Here is a 24,715-nt window from a genome sequence, read left to right on the forward strand (position 1 = left end):
CACAATTTTGAACTCGTGGTTTTATTGCCATGGTTTCGTCAGCGCGCTTTTGTCGAGCGCGCATTTGTCGGTGAACCCTGCATGCATGCTCACATTTGCAAACCAGTAGCAAAGGTAAGTAGATTTCACCCCTGGAAGCCACCCTTCTTATGATTTAATTTTGGGAGTTTTGTACTGGCCCATACAAAATTAAGAGTCTCAAACAGTTAAGTGTCAGAAATTGCAAAGATTTAATACTATATCCTGTTGCTGATCAGTAAAAGGAAAGAACGGGCAGTTCCAGGAACAAAAGACTCATTTTCTAGAAGATGAACAGTTGTTTTTATGTACAGAACATCTAAATACTTTCCTTTGAGGTTTTGTTTTTTTAAAAAAATCTGCTGAAATACACTCTATTGTAACAATTATACATTAAGAAAAGCATTACATTTGGTCTCTGGCAAATGGAATTTGGCTCCGATGTTTCTATAAAATCTCATTAACATTTTTTACATATTAATCATAATCCTCTAAGTACACTGTATCATTTGCAGTCATTGCATAGTTGTTCTTTTCATTAAAAAATATATCAGTTTGCAAAAGACTTATCAAAAAAAGCTTTTGAATATACAGAGCTAAAGACAAAATTACAGCAGCTTTTTATTGTGTGATCCCATAGGCATCATCCTGAGTTAATTTAGGTTGTAGAGGATCACTTGTTCTTTCCTACGCTTTGGAATGCTTGCCTATTTTTACTGAAAAATAATGAAAATATTAATTGCTTAAAATGAAATAGCTGCTAACTCAGACTGGGTTTCCACAGGTCTGAAGAAATTTTTGAGCAGTGTGGCAACCCACTGTTGCCTGCTTTGTCAGAAGATACATCTTTGACAGAAATCAAGTCGATGTTGATAACCGAGAAAGCTAAAACAAGCCAAATTTTTTTTTTAGGATGGATAGGAGAAATCACTAGAAGACACCAAACAGCTTCACCGAAGTGTGAGAATCCAGTGCCTCTCGTTTTATGACACACTGACTAGGAATTATGGCCACTGTAGTCATCATGTCTGAAATCTAGCCATTTGAGGAAGTTGGAGACAAAGCCTCCTGAACATTCTCTTTTCTGTTTTACCAAAATAAATCCCCTTTCTTAAACATTATTACTGCTGCAGAACATGGGGCCAAATCCTTTATGCAACCCAAATGCTTGAGGAAAGTCCCACTTGCCCAGGGGTCAGCAACCTGCGGCTCTGGAGCCGCATGTGGCTCTTTTATCCATCTTCTGCAGCTCCCATGTCGCCAGTCAGCTCCACAATCATTTAGGACAGGTAGAGGAAAAAGGATGCCACGTTAGGAGGAGACACTATGGTTTTGTGGTGTTTTTTTTTTGGGGGGGGGGGAAACAGACTTCCAGTCGGCAGAAAAAAAAGGACACCGCGCTAGGAGAGCACTCTATGGTGTGGGAACCAGACTTCCAGTTGGACCTTTGTGGCTCTGAGTGTTTAAGTTTGCCGACCCCTGCACTTGCCCCACTAGTACTTGTGTTTTTAAAATGCTGTTTTGTAGCACATGTGAGCAAGACCTGATGGTTCTCAATGAAGCCCAAACCCTGAGGAGTACAGGTAATCCTCGTCTTACGACCAATAATTCAGCCCAAAATTTCTGTTATTAAGCAAGACATTTGTAAAGCGAATTTTGCCCCATTTTACAACCTTCCTTGTCGCCGTTGTTAAGTGATTCCCTGCAGTTGCTATATTAGTAATGTGGTTGTTAAGTGAATCAGGCTTGCCCATTGACTTTGGTTATCAGAAAGGTACAAAAGGTGATCCACATGACCCTGGGACCCTACAACTGTCATAAATATGAGTCAGTTGCCAAGCATCTGAATTTTGATCACGTGACCATGGGGATGCTGCAATGATCATAAGTGTGAAAAAATAGTTGCCAATCACTTTTTTTCAGTCTTCTTGTAACTTTGAATGGCCACTAAGTGAAGTGTTGTAAGTCGAGGACTACCTGTATGTGCCAGCAGTGCTGACACCCATGGAAAATGGACAGGGCTTTGATCGTGAGCCCCGTCTTGGCTTTTTTTCAACCTCTGCAGATACGATGCACATGTGTCATTGTTGACAGGATTAATGATGAGGGTTTCACTTCCCCTTCCATAAGCACCATGCTTAGCCTTGCTGTAAGCAACATATTCAACACAATACAGAACTTTTTAGATAAATAAGTTGGCATCCACGAATTGTCACCTTGCTGAGAGGTCTACCTTTTTAGCTTATTCTCCCTGAGGACTGAAACCATACAATGTTTATTCCAAAGATAATTTAAAACTGCTTACAATTGGTCAACAGAACAATTATGGGACATCATCATCCCTACATTTTGGGTCTACCCAGTGGTGGGATTGAAAAATGTTTGGTTCTGCGGGCGTGGCTTTATGGGCATGGCAGGGGAAGGATACTGCAAAATCTCCATTCCCTCCCCACCCCACTAACCTGCTTTCCAGCTCCGTTCCCCTGTTCAGGGCAACAAAAGAAGATTGGCTGGGAGGCAGGCAGCCTATTTGCCAGTTTTCCAAACTATTCAAAATTTCCGCTACCAGTTCTCCAGAACCGTGACCCGTCAAAACCGCGGTCCACAAAAGCGCGCTCGACAAAAGCGCGCATTTGACGTCATCACAGCGCGACGAAAAAAATTAAAAATTGAAATAAAAATAAAATTAAAGCAAGCCGATTCACATAAAGGTAAGGGTTAGGGTTAGGGTTAGGGTTAGGTTAAGGGTTAGGGTTAGGTTTAGAGCGTTAGGGTTACATTTAGCGTTAGGTTAAGGGTTAGCATTAGGTTTAGCGTTAGGTTAAGGGTTAGATTTAGGGTTAGGTTAAGGGTTAGGTTTAGGGTTAGGATTAGGATTAGGTTTGGGGGGGTTAGGGTAAGGTTTTCGCTTTATTTTTACATTTATCGATCACAGCGCGATGTTTTCGTCGCGCTGTGATGACGTCACATACGCGCTTTCGTCGAGCGCGATTTTGTCATCCGCGGTTTTGTGGTGGAACCCTCCAGAACTTGTCAGAACTGGCTGAATACCACAACTGGGTCCACTGGGGAAAGGCGTTTTCCCCTTGCTAAGATGGACCATCCGCCCTGGCAAACAGCCTCCTCCTCACTAATGCTCTTAATTTAGGTGTGAATTACATCACACTGTTTTTTCTTATGGCACCTAGAATTCAATTTCTCTCGTCCATTATTATTTCAACAGGGATAACTTTTTGCATTGTAAAAAGTGGCGGCTGCGTATCAGTAAAATCAATACGAAGCAATGTCAAGAAGAAAAATCAGTGAAAGCAATATTTCTTCCATGCACAAGAGATGTTTAAACAATGGGAAGTCTTCGAAGGAATTAAAAAAAAAAACTTTCCTATCTATTTGGGCCCTTCAGGACAGTGTTTCTCAATTTAGGGACTTGAAGATGTGTGGACTTCAACTCCCAGAACTCTCCACCCAGCTTAATTGAATTGTGGGAATTGAAGTCCATGCCTCTTAAAAGTTTCTGAAATTGAGAAACACTGCTTCAGAAACAGGCAGTTGTGTGCATTGAGTCACATGGTGAAAAGTGAGTGATTTTCCACTTCAAAAATCAAGAAAACCAATTTACATGTCTGTACCTAAGCAAGCATGGCAGTAGAAAACACAGCTGTCAAACAGACATATATATTTTTTGCAACCTATAAAAAAAAAAACACCTCTGTGTGTGCTTATTTTTTGGTATGACCTATACACAACCTGACGGTTATCTGCATTTTCTGCTACTCCACAAGCAAGCTTTTAATCCCAGTGGACCAGCAATGTAGCTAGAAACACCAGCAGAGATAAAGGAGTCTTGGATGCTCCATGGTTCACTTGGGCACTTAATCTTTCTGGATCGTGTGGCATATTGTGTCTTGCCAAAGTTCCCGAGGGGCCACCACACTGGAGAAGAGGAGATTGGTAAGAGGTGGGCCGCTTATTGAGCGTGTTAGGACTTGACCCATCCGTTGGTCTCTCACCAATAAAGAGCAGGCTCCTGTCTTTTCCATCTCGTTCGAGGCGAAAGAGTTCATACTCGGAGTGGGGGAGCTTAATACCTAGGGTCGCGCACCCATTGGTGTGGGTCACATCTAGCTCTTGCCCAATGTGCCAAGATCCAGCCTCTCCACAGCTCCCAAAATCAGAGGAGTTCAGCATGGACACGGTGACCTGATCCATAGGGGTCACCCGAGCATGAGTGACCTTGAAGACTAGCTCGGTGCCTCCTCTCACGATGCGGGAGGGTGCTCCCTCATTGTAATGACCCAAAGCGTAGACGGTGAATGTTGGTTGCTTGCAGAGAGGGTCAGAGTAGTGGTGATAGTAGCCTTCCCAGCTACGGTTGTTGGCATGGAAGATGAAGTACCTGGTAAGAAAAAGCACCGCTGGGCGGACTTCGCAGCGAGAGCTAACCCAATGGCCGCTCAACAGCATAGGAAGCTCAGGTCTGGCTGGTAATACTGGCGGGTTATGTTCGTCAGCTCTGTATATCACCCCACAGGCAGGGCAAGGATGGATGTGGTGCTGCGGAAGGAAATGACAGCAACATTTTAATTGCATTGTTAATGTTTCCTATCATGGAGAAAAGACCTTACAGTAGCAAAGATGAGCCTCTGTTTTAAAGACAAATCTCAAGCAACAGAGGGCTTTTTAGCTGTTGATGAATTGGTGATGTGCAATTGAAATGCGATTAGTATTTTATATGGGATGCACAGAGGGAGCTTTGATCACCCCTGCACTAAACTAATTCACAACAGCCTTTTCCACAATGGTCAATGCTGAGGAATGCTGGGAGATTTCATTTAACAGAGTTGAACACTAAAAAAAACCCTAAAATATGAAATATTAACAGAGCTTGGTTTGAACAAGAGGCAATGAAACTTCCCCAGACAGGCCAAAACATTCACTTCCCTAATTCTAGCAGATAATTTGTATTAATATATGTATTTATTTATTTATTTTAATTTTAATTTTATTTATTTATTCAGGGCTAAGACGCTGACAATCAGAAAGGTTGGCAGTTTGGTGGTTCGAATCCCTAGCACCACATAAGTGAGTGAGCTCCGGTTACTTGTCCCAGCTTCTGCTAACCTAACAGTTCGAAACAGTGCTGGGTTGCAGGCTGTACAATCTGGTACGGGCGTACCGGAGCCTGCCCAGAGCACCGGGTACCATTCCGGTACGGTGCTCCGGAGGGCTCGCCCACCTGCTCGAGCTCCTTACCTGTCATTTAAAGCCTTTGGTGCTTCCGCGCACAGCACGTACAGCACCTGCGTGATGCTCCACCGAGCAGCTGGAGCGTCACTGACATGTACAATGCATGTGTGCACCCCACGTGCATGCCACACGTGTCCATGTGGGCAACACCGGGCTTGTTCCAACCATACCGGTTGGAACAGGATCTGGAACTCACCACTGGTTCGAAAGCACATAAAAATTCAAGTTAAAAAAATAGGAACCACCTTTGATAGGAAGGTAATAGCGTTCAGTTTGCCTTCGGCATTTAGTCATGCCAGCCACATTACCACAGAGACGTCTTTGGACAGCACTGGCTTTTCAGCTCTGAAACGGAGATGAGCACTGCCCCCTAGAGAGGGGAATGACTAGCACATATGTGCAAGGAGACCCTTTGTCTTTTTTTATTCTCACTACTCTCAAAATAAAACATTTCTTGACTGTTCCAAAGCCAAAATATGTAAATTGCTTAAGGTTTACTGAACTTTGTAGGAAGAAGTTTGTCACACAGACATATGCTGTATGTTTGATATCATGAATTTGTTAAGCTAATAAACATAACAAAATGCCATGGGTCTGAATTCAGTAGAAATTAGAACCTCTGAATACCAACCACTTCAAGACGATTGTATTAATGGACAAAGTAATATGATGCCTGCATATTGACCTGTTTCCTTTTGTCTGCTGAATTCCAGCTCTCCTATTTCCAAATTGGCCCAAGTAAACAATAGTTGTTGTAGTGAAACACGTCTACAAAACACCAGCTGGGAAAGCTGATTTCGAAGTCATCTTATAAAAATTTGTTTGTTTTAATTCACAACAAGGAAGGGTGTTTTTCTAACATTGTTGATCTGGGGAATTATAGCTAACTATGTTATGTAGTTGTTCAAATAGTTTCTGGTCAGCATTAGACATTAACTCCTGTTCTAATTATCATAGTGGGCACCAAAGGATTTATGACGAATGATACCTGTTTTTGTAAGCTATGAGCTGTTCTATAGGGTTGATTTTGAGAGACACCAGCCTTGTTTGCATGGGAAGGAGATTTAAGTAACACTATACTTAACACCAGGGCAATTTGACGTGTTGACTGAAGTCTGCTGTAATTGAAACATTTTTAACCACCTTATTGCAACTGTCACTCTAAGGAGCATTGGTGCTACAGAGTCTGTAATAACTAAATAGCCCAGTAGTTACTGAAATATGCATGTTCCCTTTTAAAGCAGGAAATTCTTTAATAATGTAAGATAATTTCCCCAAAATAGGAGACAGGTTTTTTTTGTGTGTGTGTGTTAAAATAGGCACAGATTTGGGGAAAATCAAAGAGGTATTTTATATAGAAGCAATTTGGGGTGGGATTTGTTTGTCTATCTGTGTTGGTGTGGAAATGGATGGACGAATGGATGGATAAATGGAAGGAAGAAATAACAGTCCTTAAGAAGTTTCTGCTAACAACTAGTATGGTGGAAGGCAATGGATTTTCCTTCAGATGTAGGAATACCCCAGTTCAACAAAATTCAAGGAAAACCAGAGGTGGTATTCAGCCTGTTCGGACCAGTTTGAGCAAAATGCTAGTGGAAATTTTGAGTAGTTTGGAGAACCGGCAAATACCACCTCTGGTTGGTCCTGCCCTCTTGCCCCCATCATTCCCTGTCCAATGTCCCCTTGTTTTTTAGGTCAGCTGATTCGCGCAGCATAGTGAATTGCCACGCCTCATTTGAGCTAAAAAAAACAGCTCAGCTCACCAGCGCTGACACCAAGGGCGGTCTCTGAGTGATGTGTGCGTGCGCAAAGCGCGCATTAAGTTCACTCTCATAGAACCAGTAGGAAAAGATTTAGAATCCCACCAATGAGGAAAACATAGAATGAGAGTATTAGACTCTTATATCTCAGTAGAAATAACCTGCTACTGAGAAAGACCTTCACTAGATTCATGCTTTGTATTAAACCACTAAGCCAGCTCGGTGATCTTGGGCCAGTCACTCTCAACTCACTTCATTGGGTTGCTGTTGTGGGGGAAATAGGAGAAAGGTTACTGGATACGTTCACCATCTTGAGTTTATAAATATAATAAATGCGGGATATAGATAAAAAAATAAATAACCCCAACCCTAAATGGCCAAGTGCACACAACACCCTAAAATACAACTAAGATAGCTTAGCAACCAGGGGGAATCCAGCCCATGCATCTGTGTGCTTGGAATACAGGTTGTCCTTGACCACAACTGAGCCCAACATTTATGTTGCCATGTGAGACAGTGGTTAAGTGAGTTTTGCCCAATGTTATGACCTTTCTCTGTTAAGGGAATCACTGCAGTGCTTCAGTTAGTAACACGGCTGTTAAGTGAATCTGGCTTCCGCTTTGACTTTGCACGTTAGAAGGTCACAAAAGGGGGTCACATGACCCCAGGACACTGCAACCATCTTAAATACATGCCATCTGTCTAGCCTCCCAATTTTGATCCTGTCACCATGAGGATCCTGCAACGGTCATAAGTGTGAAAAATCATCACAAGTCTTTTTTTTTCAGTGCCGTTGTGACTTCAAACAGTCACTAAATGAACATGTCAAGGCTACTTGTATTTGTTTTATTCAGCAGCTCTTTTCAAGGTTTTCCTCAAAAGTCTTACAGCACCTCAGACTATGCAAGGTTCCTTAAAATTATGTTTTTCCCAGAGCTGATGTCTAATGCTACTGAAACTACAGGTGCCAGGAAGAGAAGCTGAGATCGTTCATACAAAAAGTATGAACCTATTAGAAAAGTTGTTTATATAAAGAACCACACAGAGCAAATGAAGAGTACAGTCACCATGTGCTTTACTGCTCAATGCATGCAGTTTTAGAAGGAATGATTTCAAGGATCCTCTGGGGATCCAAAAAATATAAATGATTTGTCAGGTATTGAAGATATTTGCAAATATTTAAAACCATGTACTCATTATTTTTTCTTTGTTGAAAAATTACAGGGCTTTTTCATGAAATGTGTTTTCTTCATATTAATAGCTAATGTTTAACATTTACATTTTTTACAAGATTCAATAAATAAATATTCTAAGAATTAGTCCATTTTAATTTTTAATCTGGTAAACATCGATACATATAACCCCCACACACAAAAGCTCTTTGGGGGTCTTTTGGAAAAGGGTTCCAAGAGCAAAACAAGAAACCAAACTTTCAGAACTCAGGAACCACTAAATTCATAATTTTAAATCCCATGGACCAGTAATATGAATTAGTGACGGGATGGGGTCCTTCAGGCACTTAGTTTGGCTGCCTGTTAAGAGGAGAGAAGCGCCTGGGGTCAAACCTAGGTTTGCTGTCCATTGCAGCTAGGAATCTCAAATACAGCCAAGAATGAATGTTTGTCTTGTAGTCAGCTCGGGTGCTAGATCGGCCCCCTGCAAACTCTGTCTTTCGAGCAGCCCTGCCAAAGTTTTGCGCAACGTTCACTGAAGCGCCTGGACTCCCAGGGAGGGAAGGGCTGGAGTTACTAAATAGGCGGCCAAGCTAAGTGCCGGAAGGACCCCATCCCGTCAGCGAGCGGAAGTAATTGCTTGGGTGGCCCGTATCCAGCCCAGGGGCTGAAGTTTGAGTACTCCTGATTTAGTGTAATATAAAAAATGCAAAAAACAAATTCTGCGGACCACCAAAGTTTTCCACCGACCACCAGCGGTCCACAGGCCACCAGTTGGTGACCACTGGTTTAGAGTATTTCCAAGCCTTAGTTGGAGTTTTGCTATCCTAAGGTTAGGGTTAACTTAGGATATCACTTCAGCACTGATGAAACTTGCAAAGCCTTGCTTGCAGTCAAAAATCTCTCACTTTCAATTAAACAAAGCTCGTTGGGTTTAAATAGACCGCATTTAACCCTCTTCAAGCAGTGATATTGTAGATGGAAAATATGAAATGTAGAACTGTTAGCTGATTATCTAAGGGGCTGCAATGTAGTCCCTGCATTTCACCACACCTCAGACTGGTTTTAAATTAATTTTACAAAGCATTCCTGTTTACCATCTGGCTTAACTCATGCCTCCATGGTTTTGGCCCAGGGCAACTCCACTTTAATGCCAGTCTGATCATCTGTCTAGGAGGCTGGTTTGTTGGTGTGTTATTCTATCACCCCAGTTGTTGCAATATTAAATAGGTGGAAAATCCGTTTTTTTTTCCCTTCTCTCCCTACACTTTCCTTCTGTTCCCATCTGGTAATGCTCAAGAGGGTTTTTCTGCTGAAGTGCAACGAACTTATCTTAAAGATCAATCATCTTTCTAAATTGATTAGTTATGATTTTGATAAAAATACACATTCTGGGAAGGAAACCAAGCTTCTGAGCAAAAACAAAGCAAAAAAAAAAGAAGGAATCACATTTCAGCTGCATTAAGAGTTGGGTTTCCAGGCCTGCTGTTAATTACATTCAAGGCTTATTTCCTCTAGTAATGACATTTTCATAAGGAATAATGGTGTGTACTACGTTTTCCTTGCTGCTCCTTCTATCGTAGCCTCATTCTAGAAGACGAGAGGGTCAATCTATTATCCAAAGCGCTTGAAGGCAGGACACGAAGTAATGGGTGGAAATTAATCAAGGAAACAACCAACCTAGAACTAAGGAGAAATTTCCTGGCAGAAGAATTAAGCAGTGGAACGATTTGCTTCCAGAAGTTGTGGGTGCTCCAACACTGCGGGCTTTTAAGAAGAGATTGGACAACCATTTGTCTGAAATGGTTTAGAGCACGGGTGTCAAACTCAATCACGTTACTTGCAGGATTGCGACGTATCGGGACATTTTTTTTCCTTTGCAGGTCTGGCCTGCATGTCACGTGTCTGGCCCATGGACCATCAGTTTGGCAGGCCTGGTTTAGAGTTTCCTGCTTGAGCTGGGGGTTAGACTAGAAGACACAGGGAGTCAAGCTATTCTCCAAAGCAGCTGAGGGCAGGCAAGAAGCAATGGGTGGAAACAAATCAAGGAGAGAAGCAACTTAGAACTGTGGAGAAATTTCCTGAGAGTTAGAACAATTAATCAGTGGAACAGCTTGCCTCCAGAAGTTGTGAATGCCCCAACACTGGAAGTCTTTAAGATGTTAGATGTCCATTTGTCTGAAGTGGTGTAGGGTTTCCTGCCTAGGCAGGGGGTTGGACTAGAAGACCTCCAAGGACCCTTCCAACTCTGCTAATCTATTCTATTCTATACCTCCAAGGTCCTTTCCAACTCTGTCATTCTGTTATTCTTTCTATGGACTTTTGGTGAGACCCAACAATAAAAGACCAAGTTAATGATACATTAATGGCCAGCATAGGTCTTACCATAGCGTTCTGCAGTGGGCGCTGATATCCTGTAGGCCGATACTGGAGCCGCTCTGACCATTCAGTGTGAATGTCTCCAAGATACAGCTCCTCAACCTGCCTGCTCCCCTGGTTGTGCTGGAGGAGCAGGGGCTGGTGGTATTTCTCCACCCGTACCAGGCTAAGCTCATGCATGGCAAAGCCAAGGCCAGGGGTGCAGTCCTCTTCCCCTTTAGCACTCAGAAGTTCGTAGAGGGCTCCGGGAGCCCAAGTCCGTCCAGCTGGCAAAAATCCACTGCAACGCACTCCCGTTTGGTTGAGGCGGGCAACCGTTTCCTGCATGGCCCTCTGGCTGTAGAAGACAATGCCAACTTTATGAAGGTGATAATCTGCTTCTGTAGCCCCTAGGGTGATCCACGATGCCTGCCGGAGCCTGATTTTCCCTTTGATGACCAAAGAGTAGGTGGGCTCTCTACAGGAAGGGTCACGGTAGTAAAACTGATAGGCTTTGAAGAGGCGGTTGGCAAAGAATATGTATGACCGAGTAAGGAATTCGGGTCCTGGGCGTACTTCACACCTGAAGACAAGAAGAGGAAATTCCTGTTAGGGGCTGCCACAACGAAGAGGGGCTCAACCTGTTTTCCAAAGCACCCGAAGGCAGGACAAGAAGCAATGGATGGAAACTAATCAAGGAGAGGAGCAGCCTAGAACTAAGGAGAAATTTCCTGACAGTTAGAACAATTAATCATTGGAATAACTTACCTCTAGAAATGGTGGGTGCGCCAACACAGGGAATTTGTAAGAAGAGACTGGACAACCATTTGTCTAAAATAATATAGGGTTTCCTGCTTGAGCAGGGGGTTGGACTAGAAGATCTCTAAGGTCGCTTCCAACTCTATTATTTTGTTAGTTACCAAAAGTAGACATGTACCAACACTGTATTAGTAAACCTGTTAGATATCAAAGATATCTAAAGATACCTAGATATCGAAGATGGTACAGTAGCTAAGCTGCTGGCCAAAATTGTTAAGAGGATAAATTTAGAGAGTTGAGTAGAACTTAGCAAAATCTCTTCATTTCCAGGAACAGCATGACAGGGCCAATGGATTCCCAGAGTTGCATCTGATTTCTTTTTTAAAGGTTATTTTAATTTCAAATATTAACAGAAAGCAGGCCTATGCAAGGCATCAGCCTCTGCCTGCATATTCATTTACAAGAACACTTTTTCATCTCACAAAAGTCCATTGCAAAGGGAGAAAATATCTTTGATAGCTCATTTGCCTTCTGGTAAATGGGCATTTTGTGAATGGCCATGGTTACCAAGGCAGCCATTTTGTGAATTATTCAACTCTGTGGCACTGTTTCGTGAGGGCATGCACCCAATAGTCTCCAAATCTCCTGTCCTGACAGAAACAAAAAAAAAAAGGAATGATTTGTAGAACAAAATCAAGTTCCAACTATTTGGAACAAGTAATTCATCACGGGGGAAATTCCAGAGCTATCAAAAAGTCTGGCATTGTCTCATTTTTTTTCTTATAAAAAGTCTGATCTGCCAAGTCTGCAGGGTTGGCTTAAGGAAAATATAAGTGGCCTCTGGATTGAAAGATGAGATAAATATATCCCATGTTATCGTTTTTAAAAATGGGAAGGGTGGATCCGTGAGCTCTGATTTTCCTATTTCAATAAAGATGATGATGTCAGACCAGACTGGGCATTCTAAGACATTTGCAAGCCATTGCATCTTGAGAGCTAAAATTTGGAGAACCCTACACTATCAATAGCATTGATGTACTAGAAACTGGGGCTGTGCACTTAGGGAAATTCTTCTGGGTCTTATTTTTCATGAGAAGCATTAACAATTCTGCACCAAGACAGGAAGGTCCACACAAAGGTATCTGGAAATGAATCCAAGAGGTGTCCAAGAAATTTTTAGAACTTTTTTTTGTAATTCAACAATTTGCAGATATCTCCGAGCTGATACTTTTTAAACTTGGAATCCTAGGTGATGGATTTGCAGTTTTATATTTCTTTCCTTACCTTCCCAACTGGAGGACTTTAAAGACACTTATTACTACAGGGTCTGATTACTACAACTATGTGTTGATTTCTAAAGTGCCATAAAAGTCACTACTGCAAGAGAGGAACATGTTTACTACCAACACACACACACACACACATTAATACGAAATACTTTCCACGGGTAGAAGAGAGAGGAAGAGAAGGAGAGGAAGTAGGAGAGGAAGAAGAAGTGTGGAGGAGAGGTAAGGTAAGAAGAAAGAGGTAAGGGAAGGTGGGTAGAAGGGAGAGAAAAAGAAGAAGAGGCGGGAGGAAGAGAAAGAAAGAGAAGGAGAGAAGGTAGGAAGGAGAAGAAAAAGCATAGGAGCAGGGAAGAGGTAAGGGAAGGAAGAAGGGGATGGAGACGAGGAAGGAAGTAGAGAAGGAAGGGAGGGAGAAAAGAAAAGAAAGAGAAAACAAGGTGGTGTCTTAGCAGGTGCGAAGGATGGTAAACAAAGCATTTTAAACTATACCTTATAACCTTTCAAATGGAATAATAATAATATAAGAATGGCAAAGAAAAAGAATAATTATGTGAATGTATATCTATAATCTGTATGTAAGAGAATAAATGACAGTAAAAATATAAAGCATAATATAGGTAAATAATATTTGGTCATAAGTAGCTAAGTTTAAATAAATAAAGAAATGTACATAAAAATGGATAACGAATAAGGAGATTATGAATGAAAGATAGAAATGTATAGTAGGGAAAACACTAACTGCAAAGAAACCGATTCGGAACTGCATTATGATATACGATGAAACTTATTGTTCCTATGTTGTTTTTAAGTTATGTGTTTGTTTTTGTTGATGTGCTTATGTGTTTAAAATAAAAAAAAATTATCAAAAAGAAATACTTTCCACATTTTAGCAAAAGCCCACCTTGACAATCAAACACACTGAATGTGTTACACAGACATATAAGCGGTCATGTTATCCTGCTTCACCTCTGTATTTTGAGACAATGTTCATACATACCCTGTTGAGATCCAATGACCTTCTAACCGTGGTGGTAGAACAGCTGAAACTCTCACACCGTCCTGAAGGTGGCGCAATTGGTACTGGCACTGAGGCGTCCACCGTACTTTTTCTGAGCTGAGCTGGCTGATCTGTGCTCTGGGGACATCCCATATTTTCTTTCCAGATACAAAAGCTTGAAAGAAAAATTAGATAGATATATATATTTTAGCATACAGAGTTAGAGAACTCTCAGGAAACAATGCTTCAGTTCCTAAAAAGAAGTGATAGCATTTGTTAATAGAAAGGAGGTTTCCAAGATATCACTTTTCCTCTGCAATTGCATAAAATGTCACAGTGATGTCCATTTTACTATTATGAAGATTATTAAGGCTTGTCTGTTAGAGAACTGAAATAGCAATAGGAATAACTTTTAAATTTAATAATAATAGTTCCAGAGTGCTAATAGGATTCGGCCCCTTCTGTCATGCATATATAAGCATGTGATATCAAAAAACAAAGCAAAGTTTTCAGTACCAGGCAGGTATTTCCACATGTAATGGACATGCAAAAAAGCAAAAAGCAAATTTTGGCAACGGATTCAGATATGGTTAGAAAAAATGATTGGACAAAGATTAGAATTTAAAGCAGAATTATTTTTATTAGGGATTATAACAGAGGGTCTTATTAAGGGTCAACATCTAATATTGCTCATTATGACAGCAGTGAGAATGGTCTACGCCCAACAATGGAAAAGTGAATATACACCTTCAGAGAGAGAGATAATAAAAAAAATATTGGTTTGCGCCGAAATGGATAGATTTGACGTTAGAATTAAAGAATAAAGGAGAGACAGAATATCATGATATATGGAATAGATTTTACCAATGGTTGGAACCGAGGGATAGGAAGTTGGAACACGAAATAAACAGGATTTGTAGACCTGAAATGTGATGTAATATATGTAAATACAAATGAGCAAAAATGGGCAGAATAATTGTAAATAATTAGTAAGGTATGATGAGTATATCTGATATTTGTTCTATATTTTAGTGTGTATGGCGGAAATAATGCCAGGAGGGTTGCACTGTGTCTGATATTTTAATATGAAATGAGTAAAAATTATTTAAAAAACAAACCAAAGTTTTATTGTCTTTCATATTTTATTTTTGCTTTTGAGCTAATGCTGTTAATGTGACTGTATTACTTGGCTAAGATTTAATTGTTTAGCAGTTTCAGCCCAACTCACTGCACAAGGTTGTCGCTGTGGGGAAGATAGGAGGAAGAAGAAGTGTTAGGTATGCTCGCCACCTTGAGTTATTTATAAAAATAATAAAGGAAGGTTTTTTTTAAAAAAAATGGAAAATGCTGCATTATTTATTATCATGGTTTTGCGATACTAATTATCCGTAAACTCTCCAATATCTATTTGGATGGAAGTGGTAAGTGAAGTGAAATGAAACAAAATGAAATTGAAGAATAACGAGATCTTGAGTGTGACATTTAATTTGTATTTTTAGTAAGCCTCATATGTAAACCAACTCTTGCTGAAGGACTATCAAGTGGAAAGTGAAAAAAATGATATAAACAAACCCAGCACCGTCTGCAAAGCTGCAGTCAATCTCTCATTTTTTTAGTAGTATTTTATCTCTGGAGGTCTAGCCAAGAGGCCCAAAATTAAGTCAGCTGACATCCATTTCCAGCTACCATGTTCTATTTACAGGAAGTAATTTTCTGGTGTTCAGTAAGGAACATAGAAATAGCAATAGCACTTAGATTTATATTCCACTTAACAGTGCTTTAAAGCCCTCTCTAAGTGTCAGCATATTGCCCTCAACAATCGGGGTCTTCATTTTACCAACCTCGGAAGGATAGAAGGCTGAGTCAACCTTGAGTGATGCAGTCAGAATCAAACTGTTGGCAGTCGGCAGACATTTGTCCAGAATGGTATAGGATCTTCTGCTTGAGTAGGGGTTTGACTGGAAGACCTCCAATATCCCTACCAACTCTGTTAATTTGTTATTCCCATCCATCACAGCAAATATTAATGAGTGGATTATGGAAATGACTCTATATTATATAGGTCTCCATCCTACATTATCAATGGAGACTCGGCCCAAAGGACTGCATTGTTGTTCCCAATGCCAAATAAAAGTTGTGGGGGGAGGGACTGATTGATTTGACTCACCCCAGAAAAACCTTCCTCTTTTCTTTTGAAGTTCCAAGGATGTCACAGAATAAGGAAAAGGCATTGGAAGGAGCAAGTGAAATTATCAGAAATATACCACAGTTCAAAGAAAAATAAAGAATGAAGGATTAGAAAAACAATGTTAGCTTAGGTCCACTTCATTTCAATACTTTCACTTCAAACATTAGTTCCACTACTTTCACTTCAAACATTAGTTCCACTACTTTCACTTCAAACATTAGTTTCACTACTTAGGAAATTTAGGAGATACATGTTTCTGCTGCCACTGAACAGTTGGCAGAATGAATGATAACACCATCAGCCTTGGGAGCAATTTCCTTCTGGGAGGGGCTGCTACTGAAAAGGCCCTGTCTATAAGCTTTACCAAATTGGCTTCTCCGGAGTGAGAAATTAAAAGGATCGAAGTGAATATGGGAACTTGTGGGAAGTCTCATAGGGAAGGAGTATTTATGAACCCCCAAATGGGTGGCAATTTTTTTTTATAATGTCTGAAATGATATAGAGTCCCTTGCTTGAACACAGAGTTGGACTAGAAGACCTCCAAGTCCCTTCCAACTCTGTTATTCTGATATCTTTTAGGACTTTGGTTTTACAAAGCCAGTAACTTGAGATCGGTCCAGAAACAAATGAGAAGTAATTCATAACCAGATTAACGTATCAACCAAGCAAATGATGAAATACAGCTGCCACATTTGACTAGAACTGGAGTTTCAGTACATTTATCAATATCGTGTGTGTATTCCTGTAATTAGGATGAAAAATGATTAAGGACAAATCAATGTAACCAGATGTTTTCTTTTTCTCAAATGTTAATAGCATCCAATTCACCAGGTGCAGCTGAATAAAGGCACTTCTGAACAATAGCATATCTTGGCCTTCTAGGAGGTCTATGAAATCTAAGACACCCCCCCCCCCCAAGCTATACAACTGAGCTTTCCGCAGGAAATATAACACATCCACAATACTTTGTACCAAGGCTCATGGAATTCACCCAAGTAAGTATCTTGCTCTTTGGAGTCTCTTTTACATCTCAAAAGATGCAGTGCAATGATCACCACGGAAGCCCATGAAAACTGGGATGCGTTTTCCAAAAATGAATTAGAGTTAGAGGAAAGGAAAAGAGCACCACTGATTATAATTAACAGTTCCCAAAAAAAGCAAACATAAAGGAGTTCAAATTCCAAAATCATTATGGATAATTATGTGAATAGTGTTTCAGCACAATCTATCCTCTAATCTCCCAGCTTTTAGCTGGAAATTTAAGTAAGACAAATACACATCTCAAATAAAAATAGAGCTAAAAGAAGCTAAAATAAGTTTAAAAGAGGCTACGTTATTGTGTTCTGCTCAATAGTTTGTGTAACAGCTCCCAAGTACTCTGTAATCTTTATTTGATCATCTGCAACTGTTGTCATCAATTCTGGTAATTTATACATGGCTCCTACCAAGCATTGATATGTTTCTAAAAGTGCTGGCAGCACAAACGACACATATGGAATCAAGATTTGGAATTAACAGTGTCCTTTCTGGAGAGTAAGAATTGTTCTCTAAAACATCTGAGGCAAATAGACTATTTTCCACCAGCAAGTGACAAAATGGTTCAAAGAAAAAGAATAACAAACCAAGGGACTCTGAAACTGAAAAGGGGGTTAACCATTCCTTCCTCAATAGTGCTAGGAAATAATGAGAAACAATGTCTAAACCAGAAGTGTCCAACTTTGGCAAAGTTTAAGACTTATGGACGTCAACTCCTGGAATTCACCAGCCAGCATGTTGTGGAGTTCAAGTCCAGAAGTCTTAAACTTGCCAAAGTTGGACACCCCTGATCTAGAAGATAAAATTAACTCCTGATTTATCTAAAACCAAAGAGGGTGCCCAGATTTTAAAAGTTGCAAAACTAGAGGAGAAATACAAATTTCAAGGCCAGAAATGCATATGAATGATTTATACTGCCGCCATTTTCAATCTCCTCAATCTTCAGAAATATAGGTAGTGTTTGAGTTATAACCACAATTGGGACCAGAATTTCTGTTGCTAAGCAAGGCGGTTGTTGGACTGATTTTACAGCCGTTTTTGCCAGTTGTTATCTGCAGTTATTAAATGAATCCAGCTTCTCTCACTGAGTTTGCTTGTCGGATTTTGCTAGGAAAGTCACAAGTGGCGATCACATGAACCTGGAATATTGCAACAGTCGTATATACATACCCATTGCCAAGTGCCCCGGTTTTAATAGTCTTACCATGGGATGCTGCAACAGTTCATAAGTGCGAGTGGAAAAGTCACTTTTTCCAGTGCCGCTGTAATTTCAAATGGGTGCTAAACAAATGGTCATAAATCAAGGACCACCTGTAGCTGGAAGGTAATCTGTAATCGTCTTCCTATCTTAGTGATGTGAAGTGCCATGGACAAAGAATGGAAATCATTGTCCTGCAATGGGTTCCTGCAGGTCAACAAATTAAAAGTCTTTCACCTCACCCTACCCATCCTTGAAAACAAGGAAAGCAAATGTCCTTGGACTTTACAGGAGTTCATGGAGTGCTGAAGGAAATCGACAAAATTCTTGTGCACTACTGAGGGGAGCTGCAAAGCTTTCAAAATAGCATTTCCTTTCGAAGGCTTGAGTTTCAGGAGTCAAAAAGGATGCGATGAGGCAAGAATTACCTCAGGAAAGTTGCCATAGCATCTCAGGGGAAAAAAACACCTTAGTTTTAGAGCAGTTTCGACTGCAATGCAGCTGAAATGAAAGTAAATCAACTGAGATTTCATGCTTCTATATCTGGTCTCGAGATTGGCTGAAACGATGGAATCAATAATTTCATCTGGAGAGTTGAAAGGAAAGCACATAGAGAATCTTGGCGTCTTGTTCGCTTCACAAAAAAGCTATGCTACAAATGCCAAATAGGCATTATGGGCCTCAACAAAACAGTGTTGTTCCAAGTTGCAGATGGACATGCTTTACCATTGTATTATTTTCTTTCTTCAAGCTACTGACTGACCAATCAACTGATCCATGGACCAGCAATTTGACTTTACCTGTATCAGCACCTTAGTAAGAATAACTCCCTTCGAGAAATCAGAATAGGAAGTCTACATCTTTTGAGAACTGATCAACAAATAAAATGCAACAAAGAAGAGATTTGGTCATCTTTGTCTTCTCTCGATTCTCTGGCTATTTGTTCCAGGACAAAATGCATTCTTGAGTCAGGCAGCAGATAATGGCGTGGCGTGGGGGGGGGGGGATGACGACACCAAAGGCACAATTACACAATTACACAGAACAGGGAGCCAGCCAACTTTCATTCTTCCAATTCTACAATTTCATTCTTCCAATTCTGCAGTCTTCCATTCTACAATTTGGTTGTACAAGGTGCAATGGCAATAAATACTACTACTACTACTACTACTACTACTACTACTACTACTACTACTACTACAACATTGCGTGGCCCAAGAGCTTCAGGGCCATGCTAGAAGTGAGTTGTCCAGCAGCTGTTCAAGCGTGCTGGGTGTGATCCCATTCCTGAAGACCTTATAGATCTAAGACAGGATCCTACAATCAAGTTCTCTGCAGATATTTCAGGATAATAACTCTCAAAAAAATCCTGCTCAGACTAGCCATTGATGTGATTGCAAATTCTTAAGAATTGTAGAGGAGAGCCACATCATCTTAGTAATCTCTGAAAATGAAGTATTAATGAAATACTTAATGAAATTAACTATAACACATTAATGTATTAATGAAAACATCGATGAACCACTATTTACATCAGTAAATGTTTTTAATCAAGGTGGGTATTTTAGCTGTCTATTGATGGCTTATGACCAACTATACGCACAGTGACATTTCAAGTGGTATCTGCTATTACACTTTGAATGAATCCTTATTATGATTCCTTGGCAAATGCATCAAGCCAGCATTGTTTTATATCCCAGCTGCTTTGAAAAAAACTATCAGGGAGTCTAACACATTTTAAGCCTTTTTTTCTGAATTAGAGATAAGGGGAAAGAGAAAAGAAAAAAGCATTGCTATTAAGATTCTTTAATGTCTGTGGAATGGACCTTGAGCGTGAAATAAGCAGCACTGATGGGAGGAGGTAAGAAAGGGTGTTCATAAATATTCCATTTTTTAAAATTAATTCATCAAAATATAAAATATAAAGAAAAATGAAAATAGTGGGAAAATAGGGAAGGAAAAAGGGAAGAGGAAAAAAGTATAGAGCCAAAAGAGAAAATGAAAGAAAAGCATTGACTTCCGACTCTTTATAACACGGTAGAATTAGACAATAACACAAAGTCTCAACTTTTTATTTTTACATAGTAAATATACTAGCTATCTCTGTAACAACAAACCTATTGGTGTTCATAAACATTCCAATTGTTAGAACAAAGCTCTGAGAATATATGCAGTCCAATTTCTTTAGGAAAGAAAAAGGGAGTATCTAAAACTTTAGGGACTAAAACTTGAGATGGCTCCGAGTGGTGGGAATCAGAAGTGGTATTCAGCCAGTTCTCTCCAGTATGGGCAAACTGGTTGTGGCGGCTGCAGGAGGCTCCACCCACCCATCCCGACATAATGCACGAGCACTGTGCATGCGCAGAAGGCGGTGCACGTGCACAGATGAGGCAAGCATGCTCACATTTGCAAACCCGTAGGGAAGGTAAGTGAATCCCTCCTCTGGTGGGAATAGTCTTGAGGGACTATACAAAGAAGACTGGAGAAATTAGAAAGGGGGGAGTTGAAAGCCAAAGTAACTCCACAAAGGAAGCCAAGAGGAGCAGGGAAGAGATTTTAAAAAATAAGGGATTGTAATTGAAAAAAGAGAAGTTAACAAATACAGAAGGAAACCATCTAAGAAGAAAACTGTGGAAAGTTTCTTAATGTGATTCCCAGCCAGTTTTCCGTTGCCTAGGAATTCTGGAAAACATGTTCCTGTCATATCTGGAGGGCTTCGATTTAGAATAGGTTATGCTCTGGCAACAGTTTAAAGTCACTGAACTAAATTAAATATTGACTCTTGCAGATTGGCTGCCTGACTCCCCATAGGAGAAAGATGATGTTTATCACGTTTTTCCCTCTAACTTCATTTTCTGACCTAGATTTCACATAATGGTAGGAAAAATGGATGGAGAAGAATGTTGGAAATGGGAAGATTGGAACAAATCTATCTGCGTTCACAACCTGCTCTGCTCCTCAGCTCCAAGCTCAAACCAACTCAGAACCTCAACTTGGTTGGAGAAGAGAGCTGACGTCACGACGGCACAACGTGTAATCTTGGTGGTCCAAGATCGCAGTCGAATTCCTGCTGCTGGACGGTCTATTTGGACCTAAACCATCCCGCAGAGACAGTGATTGAGAAGGGCACCTCCTGCTGATCTCAGGGACAATGCAAAGTCCCTGAAAGATCCAGGAATAGCCTTTTTTTTCCGGCGACAGAAACACAGCTAATGAAGCTGCTGAAGTTGGGACAGAATGGGAAGAAAGCGGAAAGAGAAAGTGTGTCGAATTGGTGAGGAAATGTTATTATTAGAGGAAGAGACTACCCAAGAAAAAAATTTAAGTTAAGATCAAAGACAAAAGACTGTAGGCGGCGAGATTGATCTACATTGAACTTAGTGTGTTATCCAGTTTCTAATTTCTTTTTTTTTTCCATGGATGGAACTTTTGCAGGGGCTCCCTATTTTTTTAAACTGAATGAATTAATTCTTTCTTCTTCTTTTTCACTTTTGCTTATACCTATGGATTAAAATTCTCCTTTTTTTATAATGCTTGATTTGATTGATTGGATTGTTTTTGATCTCCATTTAAGGGTTTGTTTTCTTTCTTAAGCTTAGAATATAAAGAAGAAAATAAGAAGGATTATAAAGAGGGTTGTAACGACAGGAGGAAAAGCAGTTACACTGCCACTTAGAGGCTGGATACATTGTTTTTTCTTCTTTCTTTTTGATCACTTGAGATTCAAGGTTCTTTCAGCTTGTTTACTGACAGTGATAGTAGGAAGTGCACAAGTTGTTTATACAGGTGCCTTTTGGAAGTTCTATCACTAGCTATTTGAGAGAAGACAACATTTGACTTGAAAGATAATAAATGAACCTGTTTGAAGTTTATTTAAATAGCCTTGAACCCCATAGTGGCAGTATCTGCAAAATTGAAAGAATGGTCCAGCAGGAAAAAGAAACTGTAACATTGCAAATGATTATGTTTGAAATTCAAAATCTATTAGTAGTGACAGAGAGAATTGAAAAGAGATTGGAGAATATGGAATACAAAACAGAAAAAGCTGATGAAGAAACTGAGGATGTTTACCAAATGAAGAAAGTGGAGGACAAAGTTCAAAAGATGGAAGAAAAAAATGAGCAAAGAGATAAGAAAACTGTGGATTCTGACAACAAAGTGAGCATGGTTGGCAATGGCAAGAGCGGAATATGGAAAGGGGAGATGGATGGATTGGAACTCTACCCCAGACTTCAAAGCACAGAAGAAGAAAAGAGGGAAAAATTGATGGAGATAAGGAGAGAAATCTTGATAGAAGCACTAGTGATAACCAAAGATAAGATGATGGAAAGAGCAGGTGTTGGGTTTCAAGCTTTTGTGAGATACGAAAGGAACAGCATGTTGCCAAGGGAGGTTTATACAAGATTTATTAAGAAAGTAACTAGAACATTAATGCTACAAATGGCAAGAGATATAAGATCGTACTATTGCTGGAGGGATACAGGTTGATACAATGAAAATGTACAATAAAAATTAAGCTAAATTTAGTTTATTAGTAGTATGTATAAAATGAAGCGACAATAGCTATAGTTAAATAATGATTAATAATGATAACAATACATATAGATATATTAGTTTGATAATATGAAATTTTATATAAACAATATATGGAGATTATGAGAGGAGGTTTGACAGCTTTATTTAGAATATGTTATAAAGATGTATTGTGATTGGATGATTTTAGGATGATTTAATGGAATGTTATCATATAATTCTATTCTAGATTTTGAATGTTATATATAAAAGGATGTAAAAACAATTATAGTCAAATTAAGGTTGAGATATAATAATTGTGATATACATGAAAGTTGTGACTCAGCAGTTCTGCTGTGAGTTTTTTCGGGATACAAGGTTCATTATGCCGCTGGGGCTTGTGGGAGGCAGGTTTGGAGATAAAAGGACGGATGCTGCCACGCCCCAGTTGCTGGAGTCAACATCATTCCTTCGTGGGTTTCTTGGTTCGTACAGCATTGCTTGTTACACTTGGATAAGTGCTTTCTGTTTCTTGTAACCCTGATTCAAGGCTACACTGGAGAAGTGCATTGCTTAATGTAAGATTCACTTGGATAAGTGCTCTGTATGTCTGTAACCCTGATTCATAGAGACTTTTGGAAGAAGTGTTTTGCTTTCGTTTTCTTCAAATTGAGTTGCCGTAAGAAAGATTTGTTTTCATTACGTTATCTGGTCAAAGACTTGTATTTATGTTATTTTTTGGGCTCGAAGCCAGTTTGAACTGTGAACTGATAAAGAAAAGTCCTTTTAAGTTTGCCTGTCTTGCCGTGTGTTAAGAGCCGTGAAGGTGGGGACAGATCACATGAATATAGGTGAATTTCAAATATGCGATTTGATATGAAAAGCAGGTGGTGACTATGGAAGAGATGCATGGAAATGCTGTAACCAACTGACACACTTTCTACAATTTGTAATGGAAGATGGGTTTTTTTCTAATTTCTATTTTTATGTTTGTTTGTCCTTGTTCAAAAAAACAAATAAAAATTGTTTAAATAAGAACCTCAACTTGGTTTACAGTCTTCCACTTAACAACCATTCATTCAGTGACCTTCCATACTTACAACGGCGCTGAAACAACCGTTTTTTCACACAACCTCTGCAGCATTCCCATACTCACATGATCAAAATTTAGTTGCTTGGCAACTGACTCATATGTATGACGGTTTCAGACAGTGTCCCAGGGTCACATGGTCACCTTTTGCAATCTTCTGACCAGCAAAATCAATGGGTAAGTCAGATTAATTTTATATCCATGTTACTAACTGAACAACTGCAGCAATTCATTTGACACCTGTGGCAAGAAAAGTTGTAACGTGGGGCAAAACTCACTTAAGGTCTCACTTCGCAGCAGACATTTTGGGCTTAACTGTAGTCGTAAGTCAGGGGTGGGTTTCAACCGGTTCGCGGCGGTCCCTGCAAACCGGTTGGTCGGCGAACCCAGAAGTAAGTAACTTCCGGGAACGGCGAAGGGCCCACCCGCCCACCCGCGCTCCTTACCCGGTTTTGATGAGTTCTGCACTTCCACGCATGCGCAGGATGCATAGAGCGCCTGCGCGATCCTCCAGGAGCAGCTGGAGCATCGCACAGATGCTAGTACGCATGCGTGCACCGCACGCGTGCACGAGGATGCCGCCGGCCCCGTTCCAACCGAACCGGTTGGAACGGGGCGAGAAACCCACCCCTGTCGTAAGTCGAGGATTACTTGCATAATGCTGCAGAAGCATGCCAGGAGGTTTCATTATCACTTTCTCTCCTATTTTCCTCCCCCAAATTGAATAAATGGTATAAAAATAACAGCTGCTGAAGCTGTAGACATTTCTAAGCTGCAGCACCCCTGCCAACATAAATTTTAAGATTTCTCTTTCATATTGATTCCCAACCCTTTTTTTATTCTGTAGTGGATGCCAACTCGCTGTGAGGCAGCTTGCCAAGGGACAAGATTTATACTAATATCAAAGAAATGGTGGAATACAATCATTAAAAAACAAGATGCAAAAGGAGGAACAAAATGAAATGTGAATGACAGAAATTAAAGTATTTTTTAAATTATTTTAAATAATTAAATTGAATTGTTGAATTGTCCTGCAGCGAATTGGCCCATTACATTCTAGCAACCTTAGGGCTGCCCCAAGACCCATTTAAAGTA

The 24,715-nt window shown here is 40.1% G+C and overlaps 1 protein-coding gene across 1 annotated transcript in view; it reads right to left on the reverse strand.

The window, feature by feature from the left end:
- Positions 1-3,387: 3,387 nt before the first annotated feature.
- APCDD1L (APC down-regulated 1 like) overlaps positions 3,388-24,715 on the reverse strand; it is a 62,812-nt gene continuing 41,484 nt past the window's right edge. Inside the window, exons 2-4 of the mRNA XM_087720506.1 lie at positions 13,598-13,772; positions 10,583-11,138; positions 3,388-4,572 (exon numbers count right to left, since the gene is read on the reverse strand). Coding sequence (XP_087576632.1) covers positions 3,808-4,572; positions 10,583-11,138; positions 13,598-13,772 — 1,496 coding nt within the window. The 3' untranslated portion in view covers positions 3,388-3,807. The remainder of the gene's footprint in view (positions 4,573-10,582; positions 11,139-13,597; positions 13,773-24,715) is intronic.

This window comes from Thamnophis sirtalis, unplaced genomic scaffold (assembly GCF_051295495.1).
Source record: "Thamnophis sirtalis isolate CommonGarterSnake01/CBP01778 unplaced genomic scaffold, rThaSir2_p1.2 scaffold_7, whole genome shotgun sequence".
Classification (NCBI taxonomy): domain Eukaryota; kingdom Metazoa; phylum Chordata; class Lepidosauria; order Squamata; family Natricidae; genus Thamnophis; species Thamnophis sirtalis.